The sequence below is a fragment of the Condylura cristata genome, unplaced genomic scaffold (assembly GCF_000260355.1).
Source record: "Condylura cristata isolate star-nosed mole 26May11 unplaced genomic scaffold, ConCri1.0 scaffold00026, whole genome shotgun sequence".
NCBI lineage: Eukaryota > Metazoa > Chordata > Mammalia > Eulipotyphla > Talpidae > Condylura > Condylura cristata.
Genome location: NW_004567127.1, coordinates 5,322,070 through 5,335,941, shown reverse-complemented (window position 1 = coordinate 5,335,941; position 13,872 = coordinate 5,322,070). Strand labels below are relative to the sequence as shown.

The 13,872-nt window shown below is 57.1% G+C and overlaps 1 protein-coding gene across 1 annotated transcript in view; it reads right to left on the bottom strand.

Moving 5' to 3' along the window:
• TSPAN2 (tetraspanin 2) overlaps nucleotides 1–13,872 on the bottom strand; it is a gene marked incomplete at its 5' end in the record, with an annotated part of 33,030 nt that overhangs the window by 9,795 nt on the left and 9,363 nt on the right. Inside the window, 2 exons of the mRNA XM_004689488.2 lie at nucleotides 1,193–1,290; nucleotides 9,652–9,754. Coding sequence (XP_004689545.1) covers nucleotides 1,193–1,290; nucleotides 9,652–9,754 — 201 coding nt within the window. The remainder of the gene's footprint in view (nucleotides 1–1,192; nucleotides 1,291–9,651; nucleotides 9,755–13,872) is intronic.

The window sequence follows — 13,872 nt, the reverse complement described above, 5'->3', positions numbered from 1 at the left end:
CTCTGATTCTAGTTCCCTTCGAAAAACATCAGGCACGTTATTAGTTTCAATTGATGTAGCAGGAAGCATTTGCCCTTTGTAGTTTGTTCATTCATTCACTCACTCACTCACTCACTCGCTCATTAATTCATTCAGCCCTTGTTGACTGAGCATTCACATGCGCCAGGTACTGTCCTTGGTGCTGAGTTGCAAGGTCCCAGCACCCCTGATATCACGGACTTCAGAAAGGGAAGACGTGATACATGACTAAAACCAGTAAAAACAGCTGAGAAAGAGTTTCAGAGCATGGTATCGAGCCTCCACCAGCTAGAACAGTGCCTTGCGCCTATGTGCATGTAAACACTTGAACAAAAAAGGCTTTAAAGAGACATAAAATAAGGCCAGGAGATGAACACAACAGGCCCTGACTTGGGGAAGGCGTGGCTGAGGCTGCATGGTCCAGAAAGTCTCTGCTGAGGGTCGGGAGGAGGTGGGGCATCCTTCAGCTCAGATTTCTCTCAGTTTGACAGGCCTCTCCTGTCAAACTGAGTTTAGTGACAAGAGGAAGAGATGCTCAGCAATAGAGGATGGAGGGTACAGGAGAGAGGTAGAAATGGAGGGTCGAGAAAGAGGGGCAGGCCCCGCTAAAGAGGGCCAAGATGGCACGGGGTGCTTGTGAAGCCGCCTTCTCACTCCTCATGGAGAGACAAAAGCATCCTCTCTTCTCGCTCTCTCCCTTCTCCTTCCCTCTCTGCATTCACTCTGGAAGCAGTTGTATAGCAGTTCACTGAAATAATTTCAGTCTTTAAAAAAACAGGCCGCTTGTTAAAATAAGCCAGGAGAGGGAGGTTTGGTAAATTGTTATCTCACACCACAATGCCTTTCTTGTAGATATCAGTGCTTCCCTGGCTAGGGGAATCTCAGCCCTCTACCCACTGTGAAATATTCTTTGAGAGAACAATGTTAATTGCCTCTTACAACTGACAGGCACCTGCCCCCCAGACACCTTCATACTACAGACCCACCTCATTGGCTTCACTTCTGTAGGAGGCAGGGGCAAAGGGCATTATTCTCATGCAAAAGAGGGGGAGAAACCCACACTCAGAGACCGTGAGTGCTCAGGCCTCAGTGGGCCTGACAAGGGGTCCTGGAAGCCAGACCTGGGGCTCCCTTCAGACCCATGCCCCCACCCTCCCCGCAGCTCCCCACTTACAGATCCGAGCACACACTGTGACTCCCGCATGGCTCCGCAGCACCCGAAGAACCCCACGGCCATCATCAGGGCCCCTGCTCCCACCAGCACGTAGAGTCCTGCGGGAAGAGGTCAGAGGAGACGCTGACCACTGGGGTGCCCTTCTCCTGAGCACTGGGTGGAGCCACACAGCCTCCACTGCTGCCCAGACCCCCACTGCTGGGCACTGGCCAAGCCCTCTGTCGTACACAGCAGCCGCCCTGACTTGCACAGGCATCTTGAGGGGTGGGAATGGCTGTTACCCCATGAACAGAACCAGCTGGAACTCCCAGGGGTGCAGGTGCCTGTTTAAGGTGGACAGCCACTAAGGACAGAAGCCACACCTGACCGAGTCCCACGTCTCCTGCTCTTAGTCACCCCCACGTACCTCCTCCACGCCCCGCATTTCACCTCAGATCCACACACCTGTAGAGTGGACACTACTAGCATTTGCTTGAAATGAATGAAACTGAGTCTAGCGAAGGTTAGGTGTCAGACCTTTCTAGAACGAATATCTCCACCCTGTGAGGTCGCGAGCAGTGTCTGGGAGGGAAAGGAGACTGGTGACCCGTCCAGGCCCAGGCGAGGAAGCAGGAGCGGTCAAAGAGGAGAACTTCGGGTTGAGGAAGGGGCGGGGGGAGAGTGAAAGGCACTGCGGCTTCGTGGGAATTGCAGAGGTTAGAGGGCAGCCCTGAGCGCAGCCGGCAGACAGGAGACAGCGCTGCTCGGATGGTGACACGCGCCTTTACTTAGGGCTTATTTCCCCCCAGCACCAGCAGAGCTTTACTGATACAATCTTCACGCGGCAGGTGCCGCTGTTAGCGCCACTTTTTTATTCAGAGGAACTGGGCTCCCAATGGTTAAGTGATTTGGCCAAGATGATAGCTCACCTACCTCCGAGGCCAGCTCCCACCCCTCCTGTCCTGCTTTCCAGCCGGACCAGCAGCCTCAGTCTGGGGTGCAGGGTGGAGGGGGACTTCCTTTACCTCTACAGGAACAGTTGTTCTCGTAGAGAAAGGAAAGGACAGCCATGTTCTTGTTCTGAGAGAAGTAAAACCAAGCCTTTTCTTACTTCCTTTCTGATCCTGAGATAAATCGGAGCACAGTGTGTGCCTGCACTTGACGGGCTTAGAATAATGCAACGGGTCTCTTTATTTCTGTGTGTTATTCATGTGAGTCACCTGGAAACCACTCCCACTCGCCAGCAGGGTGGGGAGCTGGCAGCTGCGCTGCGGGGAAACCCTGCTGGCCAGAGGGTGCCTGGGGCTCCTGCGGGTGGGCAGGGCGGTCTGTGGGCAGATCTGCCTGTTCCCTGACCTGCGCTTCCTGCCCGCCCAGGCAGTTCTCAGGCCGGGGAAGCACAGGGGTTCCTCCAGGGGCAGGCGTTTCTTCATCTCCGGGGCTGGCGCTGCCGCTTCCTCCTTTTTCTTTTTAAAGAACAATTTCATAGGGGAATGGATGTGTTCATAAGAAACGATATTACAAATAATCCTATTGCTAGCTCCACTATCTACACACCTTACTGTCAAAAAAATTTAGTTTTCAAAGTCCTTTCATTTCCATCATCTCCATGGTTCTTCGAAGCAACCCCTTTAGGTAAGCGGGTTAAGTTACATTTCCGTTTCACAAATCGGGGTCTGAGAGGCAGGACCCACAGCCTGGGAGCCCCAGTCTCACCCACACTCTCACCGGGCAACCCCGGGACACAGGCCACTGCGCAGCTTCCTGCCTAGGAAGCTCACAGTCTCCCCACTTCTAGTGCTGTCCCACGCTGAATGTGGCCTGGAGGGCGGCCTGGGCCCCTCCCACCCCGCCCTCTGGACACGTGGGAACTCAAGGCCCTTCTTTTCCTTTGCGGGTGCTCATTTGTCTCCCTCTGGCAATGTTAATTCCCCCAAAAGACTTTATTCGTCCTACCCAGATATGCCCAGCTCAGGCAGCTCTCCGTCCGCTGGTGGGTGAGCGCACAGGGTTGCAACTCCACCCTGAACTTCTGGCTGGCTGGCTGCCACCCCCAGCTTGGTTGGGGTATAAGCTGGGGAACACAGCAACAGACATCCAGGTCACTGTGGCAGCCAAGGCCCCAGGCTGGGCAGAGAGGGCGTGCAGCACACCCCAGGGAGGGCCCCTGGGGGTCTTAAGGAGGCAGGGGGTAACCCGACACTCAGGGGGAGCACAGAGCTGCTCCCCAGGGCGACCGGCTCGCTGCGTCCCTCGGGCAACAGTCCTTGCCTTAGGAAACCACATTTGCCCCAAGAAAGCCTGTTTGCTATGGTATTCCATTCTTAGGCTCTGAGAGCCCCAGAACTCGCCAACCCCCCAAACTGTCCCCCGTTCCGATTCCCGAGGCCTCGCCCCAGCACACTCCTGTGGTGCTGAGGGGGAGCCCGGAGACTGAACCCAAGGCCACGTGGGCTCCGGCAGCTGGAGCGGGTGGCGGCAGAAGTCCACCACCTGCTGGACCCAGGTCCAGATCTGATGTGGTCACCTGCAAACGGCGAAGCCACCAGAGGTCCCAAGGTCACCTTATCCTTTCTCTGACCTGGCCCTCAACAAGTAGCTGTTGAAGGAATAAGTGGACATTCACATTTTAGCTCACGACGGTTTCTGTCGAGTCCGGAGCCCACCACAGTGTAACCTATTTCTCAAATCCCCATGCTTTCTGAGTCCTAGTTCCCCTGATTTTAAAAAGAAAAACACCGGTGAAATTGCATTTTTATCCTTAATAACTGGGCCTTGCAATGCCCATTTGCCCCAGATGCATATGATACATAACATTGGATGGGGCTTCGTTTATGGGCGGCAAGGACTTGGTTCTCTGCAAATAATGGGGCGGTCAGCTGCTAAGGCTGTCCTAAGCGCTTAGCACGAGTCACTAAGGGGTTCATTCAACACCCAGAAATGGCTGCCCCGCCCTGGCGCCTGGCTGCCAGGCTCGGCTGAGCCTGGCGAGGCCCCGGCACCAGCCACCAAGAAGCCTCGGTGCCGTGGACAGCCTTTGGTGGGCTCTTGGCGGTCCATGGCTCCTTCCTCTCCTTCGGTCCTCCTGAGTCAGCAGGCCTGACGCCGCCGACTCCTTCCTCAGAGCTCTCCTGACAGAGCTCTGGCCACTGTGTGCTGGGGTTTCACTCCACTGCAGTGCCAAGGGTGCCCAAGAGCCAGTCACCTCCAAGCGCGTGGACTCAGCCTTCAGGTCTCACAGCCGCGACTCTGAGAAATCAAGTCATGTTCCTAGGACTGCAAGCCCACGGGGACAAAGCCAGGATTGAACCCCCAGGGTCTACTTAGTGTGTACCCCACCTCCAGGCTGCTCTTTCAGTGGGAACTCATAAACATCACTGCCTAGAAATCTCCCACTTAGGAATCTCTTGCTCTTGCAATTTATAAAGGGCAGGAGGATTTTGTCCTTCTTCCCTGTGAAGTGCTTAAGGGGTCCAGAGTGGCTTTCTGGCCACCAGGCTAGGGCTAGACTCAGAAACCCGGGCCTTGGCAACTGTGGCTTAGGGAGGCGCTCCCCTGGCTCAGCTTCCTGTCAGCGCCATGGCTCGGCGATGACCATCACTTTCTCTCAATGACCATCACTTTCTCTCTGCAGAAATCGTCTCGGTGATGCGTGCAGCAGCACACCCCACGCCGCCACCGCAACTCCCAGCCACCACTGAAAACCAAGAAGTCAGAAGACACCACCAGAGTGAGTCAGAGCTCGGAAGGAGGCCAGCTAGCCCCCAGTGTCCGGCCTGGACGCCCCGTGCGCAGGACGCCGGCCGCGCCCGGCAGGCCTGGGCTGGAGTGGAGCAGGGGGCGAGCCCCGGCAGCGGGGGCTTGGGGGGCCGAGCGGCTGTCTGTGGGCAACCCCCTCTGGGGCAGCCCGCTAGCGTCCTGTGCTCACCGACGTGACTCAGCGCACACACACGGCGTGCAGCCTGCACAGGGTCGCCCCTCACGGTGGGTGAGGCACCAGGTCTTCCCGGGCCTCCCGCGGCTCGCGTGGCTGCCCGCCCAGGGCCAGGTGCACCGTCGACCTGGGCCCGAGAGCGCGGGGTGCGTGTGCCGCGTGCGCGCTCACACCTGTGCTGAGGGCGGCAGGAAGGCGGCGCGCGGCAGCGCTGCGCTGAGGGGAGGCCGCGACCCGACAGAGGGACGAGAGGTAAGATTGCCCGGGCGGGGAGGCGCGGTGCCCGCCCGCCGGCGCCTGCGGCCTGTGCCTGCCTCCTTGCAGGCCAGCGTTCCCGCCTGTTTTCTCAGGGAAACGTCCGTGTGTCTGTTTCCCTGAGAGGCCAGTAAAGGCCTGGAAACCCCTGCGCCCCGAGTCTCTGTCGGCGGCCTGAGTCGCCAGTGAGGCAGCTCCCCCTCACCCCCAGAAAGACCAGGCTTTCTAGGCCTCTCCCTCCCCAGGCCGCCCCAGACCCGGCTGCCACCGCAAGTCCGGGCGGGCTGCTGGCTCCGGAAGGCAGTGGAGGCGTCGCCCCGGAGCTGCCTAAAGCCGGTAGCGGCGAGGGCTGAGGAAACCCCACGTCGCCCCAGTCCCGCTTGGTCCCCGCCTGCCGGGTTCTCTTCTCTCACCTTAGCAAACAGAGGGCACATCCCGGCCTGGACCCTGGCCTGGACCCAGCCCTGAGAGGCGGCGGGGCCGTCTGACTGACCCAGCTCCTCCGGGTGGGGCCTCTCCACCTCGTCCCTGACCCAGTCAGGGCCCATCTTTAGCGCAAAGAGGGAAGGGCCTTCTCTCCAGGCCATGGAGAACGAACCCCAGGAAGACGGAAGGGTGTCCCTCACAGGGGGTACGTCCTCCGCCCAGGAGCAGGAGGCGCAGTGTTTTCTGGGGCTCCCGGCAGAGACAGGGCTGTGAGACCACGTTTCTCCCAGGGCCACTTGCCCATGCTGGGCCTGCTCACAGCTCTTTCCCGAAGGGCAGATGAGAACGATGGCCTGCGTGCTGGGGGCCTCCTCCCACAAGCAGGCTCACAGGCCCTCGGGGTCCCCTGGATGCAAAGCGAGACTTTCCACAAGCCGGGCTGGGGCTGTTTTAAGGTCCTGTGACCTCAGTTTGCTATGCCAGTCCACAAACATCGCCCTGTGGTGTTTTCCTTTTATTGCTAGAAAGCAGGGATCTTTCCTCTTTGAAAAATTATGCAGTGAGGAAAGAAATGTCAAGTTCTGCCAGCGTGTGTACTGCTCTTTCTAAGAAATGGCGACGTGGAGAAAAGAGCCCTGACTTCCCGGCGTCCCAGACGCCAGAGTGCAGGAGTGGCAGAGAAAGGCCGGCACTGCCCTGGGGCCGGGTGGAGCCCTGGGAAGAACTGGCACTCCGCAGCCCCCCGCCCCAGTGGTTCCTCCTGCGCGCAGGCCTCAGACAGCCCACACGGGCCGCAGCCTCACCGGGCCGGGCCAGGGAGGGCGGCAGAGCTGAGGCCGGCGGGCGACGCCTACCAGCAAGGGCACTGGTGGGCGGTGGCTTGTCCTGCCCAGAGCGCACAGCCCCTTTCTGTATCAGAGACGAGCCTCTCCCACCTCAGTCCTTGTGGGCAGAGAGGGGAAGGCCCCTCCAGGTCAAGGCAGGTGTGACCAGGCCCAGCCGCTGCTGCAGTGAGGGGCTGGGGACCTGCCCTGGACCCACGTGACCAGCTGGGGACTCGGGTGTGCCTGCCGAGAGGGGAGCAGCGTGGCTGCTGTTGCGGGGCTTGAGGGAGACGGGCTGCGGCAGGGGCTGCCATTTTATCGCGTCCAGAGTAAACCTGCCCGAGAGTGAAGCTGAGGAGAGCGGGGCTGAGGCCACTGCAGACTTCCTGGGACTTCCCTGTGCTCCTGGCCCAGCGCTTGGCCTGGACTTGACACGTGAATCAAGAAGTTTCTGTTTTGCTCAAGGCCGTTTGAACCAGGTTCTTATAAATAGGAAGAGCAGGTTTCTGTGACTTGCAGTTAAGACAAGTCCACGAAGATAAGAATTTCTGGCATCTCTGGCAGTTGATATGGATTTTGTTTTGACCAGAAAACAATCAGGAATGCTTGTAGCGAGGCAGCACCCTCCTGCTCAGCGCAGGAGCTCACAAATGCCCGCTTTTGATCTTGCCACACTGGTGGTTAATTATTGACACCAAGGAAAGCTGACTCACTTTCACCCGCGAGAGTCTGCTCAGCTCCTTCCATTTACTCCATCATTAAACAGGGCTTCTTGTGCTGGCCGCTAGCCCATGCTTGTGAAATCCCTTTCCGGGCTTCGTTCCTGGAGCGCCGGAACTAGCTTCCACCGCCAGACCCACACACCTGACCCTCTGCCCCACTCGGCTCATTCTCCCTGATACCACTCGTCACTTTGACTCCTTCTGTCCCAGAGTTGAATAATGTTTAACAACACTGTTTACTGACGCTCAATCATATTTACTATTTCTTGTCTTTCTGTCCCTTTCTTCACAGTTGTTTCTGGACCACATGGGTTATGCCTCTACCAATAATCTAGCATGTTCTTTGCTGTTCTGTGACTCCCTCTCATTTCACAGCTGCCAGAATCATCTCAGTAAAATGCGTGACGTCCCCTCTCCCAACCCTAAGGGATCCTTCTCTTACCAAGTGGACTATCCCTGGTGCTCCAGGCCCCCCAGCACTGCTGACCTCACTGCCTCCTTCCCCCAGGCCCCCTGCCCCACCCCTTCACAGTCCAGTGAGAGTCCCCAGGCCAGGCGGGCCTCGCTCCCCTGCCTCAAAGCCAGAGTCTCCTCCTCTCTCTTCTCCCCAGCCACGCGGAGATCTCTCTAACCTCACCAGGTCTTCCTGGCCTCACCCGTTCAGAATGACCCTGCTGCACGCACCATGGTACCCTTAGCTGACACTCAGTTACACGCCAGTTTCTGACCCCGACTGTTGCGTCCAGACATCTCTTCAGGTAGATGGTACGTAACATGGAGGCAAGAGCCGTGTCCTACTGCGTGACCCCAGATGCGGGCTGATGTAGCCACAGTAGGTTATATTTTGTGCTAATGGAGGAGCCTGCAAAGAATGGGTGGGATTGAGGTGCCTTTGCTTGGAACCATGACGTTTGCCTAAAACCATACATTTGGTGAAATTAAGATAACCACGGGGAGGCTCTTTGATAACCACACGTTTATTATCACCGGAAGGGAAAGCAGTCAGGGGAACTTTGTTGCAGAGTCCTGACACATGTTTTACTCAGTCCTGAAAAGGACATTTGATGGAAACCTTCCTCTGTTTCCCTTTGGATCTTATTGTCTGAGGAGGTGATGCTTGGAGCTACCACAGCGGTTTTGTCATCCTGAAGGGGAGTGTTTGAGCATATTCTGAGTTCTGAGGATCCAGAGTAAGAAGACAGAAAGAACCTGGGCCTTTGATGGCTTCATGGAGCCCTGAACCAACTCTGGAGAATCCCCACGTCCAGATTTTACCACATTTCACATATTACACATGTATGTTACATGTGTATATTTACATATAAACACACACACACATCAAATTAAGCATTTCAGTGTTTCTGAAATTCGTTGTCTCCTTGACGGTGAGCCGTAGTTCAGTGGGCAGCTTTTCGTCTTTCCTTAGTGGAATGTATAATTACTTGGGCGCTTTACATCTGCACCTTAAGATTTGATGAAACATTATTATGCAACTTTAGTGGTGTGTTTTGTCACTTTCCCCTAAGAGCGTCCTGTCCTTTCTTAGACGTCTGCTCTCCTTCCTGGCAGGAGTGGACACAGGAAGGCGCTGGGGAGGGGAGGTGAGTGGTGGGGAGGGGCCCTCACAAGGACCCCCTGGCCCTGTGTGGGGTGGGGCTCTCTTTCCTCCCAGGAATCGGAGCGAATGCTCAGCTCCCACTTACATCATACCCACAGGACATTAGAATTAAAGACTACACCCCCGCCGAGTCTGCGGTACTGACCCTCCCCATCGCCGCCTTCCCCCAGGAAGTCTGCCTGCCACCGGCTTCCCGTAGGCGGTTCCTAGTCTTGGAGGACCTCAGTTCCACCTCCAAATGAGGTGGAACTTGAGATGACCCTCTTCATTTTGCGTTCTATTCCTTGTGTACACAACATAAAATACGAGACTGCATAACAAAATCCTGATTCTCAAGGGTCCCCTTATCACCCAGACTGACCAGTGAATGACTCACTTTGTGGGGCAAGCCCTTTCCTTAGCGGAGAGAGGGCATTTTCCAGTTCTTTGGAAGTGAATTGTGCTTGTGCTCTGGGCTTCCTTTATTGAAGTGGCTGAAGGAAACCCAACAGGCCCGTCTCCCCACTGACTGCCCTCAGGGTGGGAGCATCTGGGTTTGGGCCTGGGCAGCGGGCCCCTCCCGCTGCCCAGCCCAGTCCCCCAGCCAAGAGGAATCTGCAGGTGCTCAGACTTTGCCCTCTCTTTCCCTCCCAAAGCCCAGGGCTGGCTCTGCTCAGCCTTGGGCCTCCCTGGCAACCAGGCGGGAGGCAGAAGTCACTTACCCACATAGAAATACTCTGGGGACTTGTCCTCTGACGAGAAATCCTTCATGGCGCCTCCGAACCGAAACCATAGTCCAAAAGCAATGACAGCCGAGCCCGCCAGCTGAAAGGCAAACAGCAGGGCGTTCAGGACAGAAGGGGGCACGGGGTGCCCGGGCAGCCAGCGGGCACCGAGGCTGGGAGCTGCCAGGTCCCCTGCTGGAGAGCACCTCGTCACCCTTCGTGGGTCACAGGGGACAAGAAGCCATCTGCCCCAGGCCTGATGGGATGTTAGAACCAGGGCTCCCTCACCCCAAGCCCAGCGGCCCCCACCCCGCCAGCTGCCCTGCAGTGATGGGCTCAGCCTCGGAGGCATCTGGAAGGTGCCTAGCCCTGCTGGACACTTCAGGGCACTCACTGGACGCCAGTGAGAGGGGGCTGTGTTTCCGCCGCCAGGTCACCAAGAGCAAGATGAACTCCCAGACCCAGGGGAAACCCACTTTTCTCAACTGGAAGGAAACACAGCAACCTCAGAACCCGCCTACACCCGGCGAGTGAGCAGAGCCCGCTGCAGGGCTGTTTGGAGGCGTCGCGAGCCCTCTCTCCCGCCAGCCCCATGGTCACTGCACTGCCCAGGGCTGGCTTTGCACGCAGGGAGAGCGCCTGGCTGTTTTTTTCCCTTTGGTTGCTATTTTGAGTTTCCATGGAAAGTGAGAAAGGAAAAAATAATTTTCTGAAGAAGCGAGGTCTGTGTGCTGTGTGGCTCATGGCGAGGCTGAGTGGCTGGCGGACTCACCCCACTTCCTCTCCCCCACCCCGGCTGTGCCTCTGCAAGGGGCCGGCCTCTTCTGCCCCTGCAGGTGGGGCCCAACTGCCGAGAGTCCGCTCTCTGCAAACAGCACCTCGAATTGCTCTGTGTCCACCAGCCGGCAGATACGCACAGGCACCTTCTGGCCACACTAGGCCGAGGAAGCAGAGAGGCAGAAGCAGCCTCCGGGTTCTGCCAGCCATTCAATTCGGCCGTGTGGCCTTTGCCCTTAACAGAGCAGTTTACAGGCCCTGACAGGGAAGCTGGGGGCACGGAGACCCGGGCCCCGTCAGAGAAAGACTCAATGAGGAAAAGTGGCTGCGAAGTTAGGGTCTGAGCGACGCCCTCGGGGCCTCTGCCTGTGGGGTCTGACGAAGGCCCCCTTCCCGCTGGGGCTGGCTCTGCAGGAAGCCTACTAGCCCCTCCAGGCCACTTCCCCCAGAGGTTCCCTCAGGAAGCCCTGACTTCAGCTAGGAGGAGTTAGAGGGCAGAGCTCGACCAGCTGGACACTCCAGTGTGGAATCACTAAAAGTTTCCAGTATTTAGAGGAAAGCGCTAATTGGATAATGTGAGGGCAGCTCAAGGAAGCAGGCTCCACCAGCTTTAAAAGATCTCTGCGTTTCTTAAAAAAATATTGAGAAATAGCACACTAAAATATCAGCAGAAGTTATCTCAAGAGACTGGGGTTACGGGTAACTTTTTCGTGCACTAGATTGTCGGGGTTCTCGGCATTAAGCACATTTTCCCAGAGGTTTAAAATGTTGCTTTTTAAGCGGTACACAGGGGTTTATCTGTTCCACGCAGAAACAGTCAAGGGGGTTTCCTCGGGCCGTGCTTCAGGGAGGGAGGAAACCCGCAACCAGGGCTTTGCCGCTTCTGGTGCGGGAAAGCGAGGGACGCCCTTGGGGAACCCCCAGGAACGGCGGAGGCTGCCCCTCTGTGCCCGCACAGACTCGGAGGCAAGTCGCTTACCTAGCCTGACTGGACGGAAAGACAGTTTCCAGATACAGAGCAGAAATCTATTGACAGGGGCGACAGGCCAAGGCCCGTGGCCACGCCGGAGACTGGAGGAGGCGACGCTGGGGACACCCTACCAGGAGGCCACATTTTTGGCAACTCGGTCACCAACTAATTTATAGCTGTCTGGGCTCATCCTCCCAGACGGAACAGATTTGTCCAGTTCTGGCACAGATGGGTTCAAGGCATAATGGAAAATTAAAAGAGAGGTTGCAATTTAAAGCCACGGGCAACGAGGAAAAAAAAACTTGCTCATCCGCTCCCCAACCCCAAACCGCACGGGCTTTTCTCCCGGGTCAAGGAAACTGTGGCCGGGCTGAACGTCACAGCTGTGTCAGGGAATCCTCCCGGCTTGCCTCGGCCGCGGTGTTGGTGACTCGGGGTGAGCACCCGGCCAGGCCTGGGGGTGCTGGCCAGTGTGAGAAGCGGCCTCGGCAGGGCCCACTGGTTCGCTTCACCCTCCTGTACCTGGAAGGCTCTCAAGGACGCTGCCCCGACTCGGGCTGGCCCCCCACAAGCCAGAAATTGCTGGAAAACAGTTCACACCAAGTGAGCCCTGTCCGGAACGAAGCGAGGAGGTGGAGGGCCCCTGGGCCCTGCTGCCCTGAGTCCCAGCTGGGGAGGACGGGAGGGGAAGACCGATGGTCTCTCCCAGCCACCTGGGGGCGGCTCCAGGCCCCCCGCAGCCTTGCAGGCCCCACCCTCACCCCCACCTCTCTTCTCCTTTAGGCTCAGTCACTCCTGCTTTCAGTGGCCTCCGTGTTAGAGAGGCCACCGCGTTTCCCTCTCCCTGCCTCTCTTCCCTCCCAGCCTCCCTGGCACTTAGAGTCAAGTCTGGTCTGGTCTGCTGGGGGGGTGGGGTGGGTGGGAGGGGGGCTGCTTGGCATTAGGGAGATGCGGGAAGATCTGGCTCAGTCCTTTCCTCTGGCTCCCTGGGAACTAGTGAGCGCAGCGCAGCACTGGAGACACCACCAGCCACGAGGCAGCAGAAGACACGGAGCTGATGAAGCCTTGAAGAATGCATGGACCAGCAGGCCTGCGGAGGGAGCGCAGGGCAGTGGCCCCACTGGCAAGACCCTGCCCCTCACCTGGATGCTGTGTGTGGGCGGGGCCTGGCGGGGGAGTCACTGGGGAGACCAAGTCTCCTGCTGCTTAGCTTGTTACCATCTTGGAAAGCGCTGGAGGTCGGAAGAGACTGGGACGACTCATTCTGACCGGAATCAACAGGCACATGAGTGCCTGAGTGCCCTCAGGTGCCAGACACTGTGGGGAGCTAAGGAGGAGACGGGGGTCAGGGGGAGATGGGGAGTGAAGGCCAGAGCAGGACCCTTGGGATGGAAGTGAGCAGTGGGTGCAGGGGCGCACTCTGGCTCCCGAGACCACAGACGGTCCCCATCATCGCCAGAAATGCCAGTTTTCTGGGGGGGGCTTTTCACACAACAGGATGAGTTGGGTTTTGATAGTAATCGTTAAATAGACATTTATTAGGTATCTATTGTGAACTGGGAGTGGCAATTCACAGAGAAGGGAGAGCTGGCTCTTTCCTCTGGAGGACCTCGGAGGCTCCTGGGTCAGCTGCCCTGGGCGGCCCAGGCCAGACCCTGTCACTGAGGGGCAATCAGAGAAGCAGCCACTGGCGACGCCACCTGCCTGACACAGACGTCACGTTCCGCTTCTGCGTACCAGTCACGCGTGTTAAGCATGCAGAGATGTGATGAAATAGAATTCTGAGGTCAAGAGTGTCCGTTACTTAAAAAGAAGTAAAACAGAAAGAGACTGTCGACACGGCGTAGTTCACCACATTGTAAGGGAGCGCCAGATACAATTAGTGATGTGTCTCCCTGCGGGGCCATCCCAGCGGCCAGCCTGTCCAGAGAGTTAGTAGGATACAGGGGTGCAAGTGATAAGCACATGTTCTTGGAGGAGACCTTTGCGCTCTAGTTCTAGAACAATAGTAGAAGACAGGATGTTAGACCCGATTAGAAGGCCTTAAAGCAAAGTAAATGGATGAAAGTTTCTTTTAAGTAGTGGCTCTCTGCCAGGCAGAAGTCATTTCACATGGAGCAGAACTTGCTAATGGATTTCAACTTTATTTCACTGTATTCATTTCCACTTTCCTAGGACTGCTAATGAAATGTTCTATCTTGAGGACATAATTTTGCGCTCAAAGGAAAAAAATAGCAAGGCTTCATAAATCTCAAACATGGTTCTCAGGAAGGGGCAGCATTGGAGGGGGGTGGTGTTGAGAAGCAAAAGCACCAAGATGCAGCCTACCTACCCGGGGTGGGGCGCTCCCACCCTCTTCCAGTCACAAAGAGCAAACACAAGCTAACAGACCGGGGCTAAGTCCAGCAGAAAGCCTCCCTCTGGGGTCAAAAGCGCCATTCAGAGACGCTCCCAGACAGCACTGCGCCAGG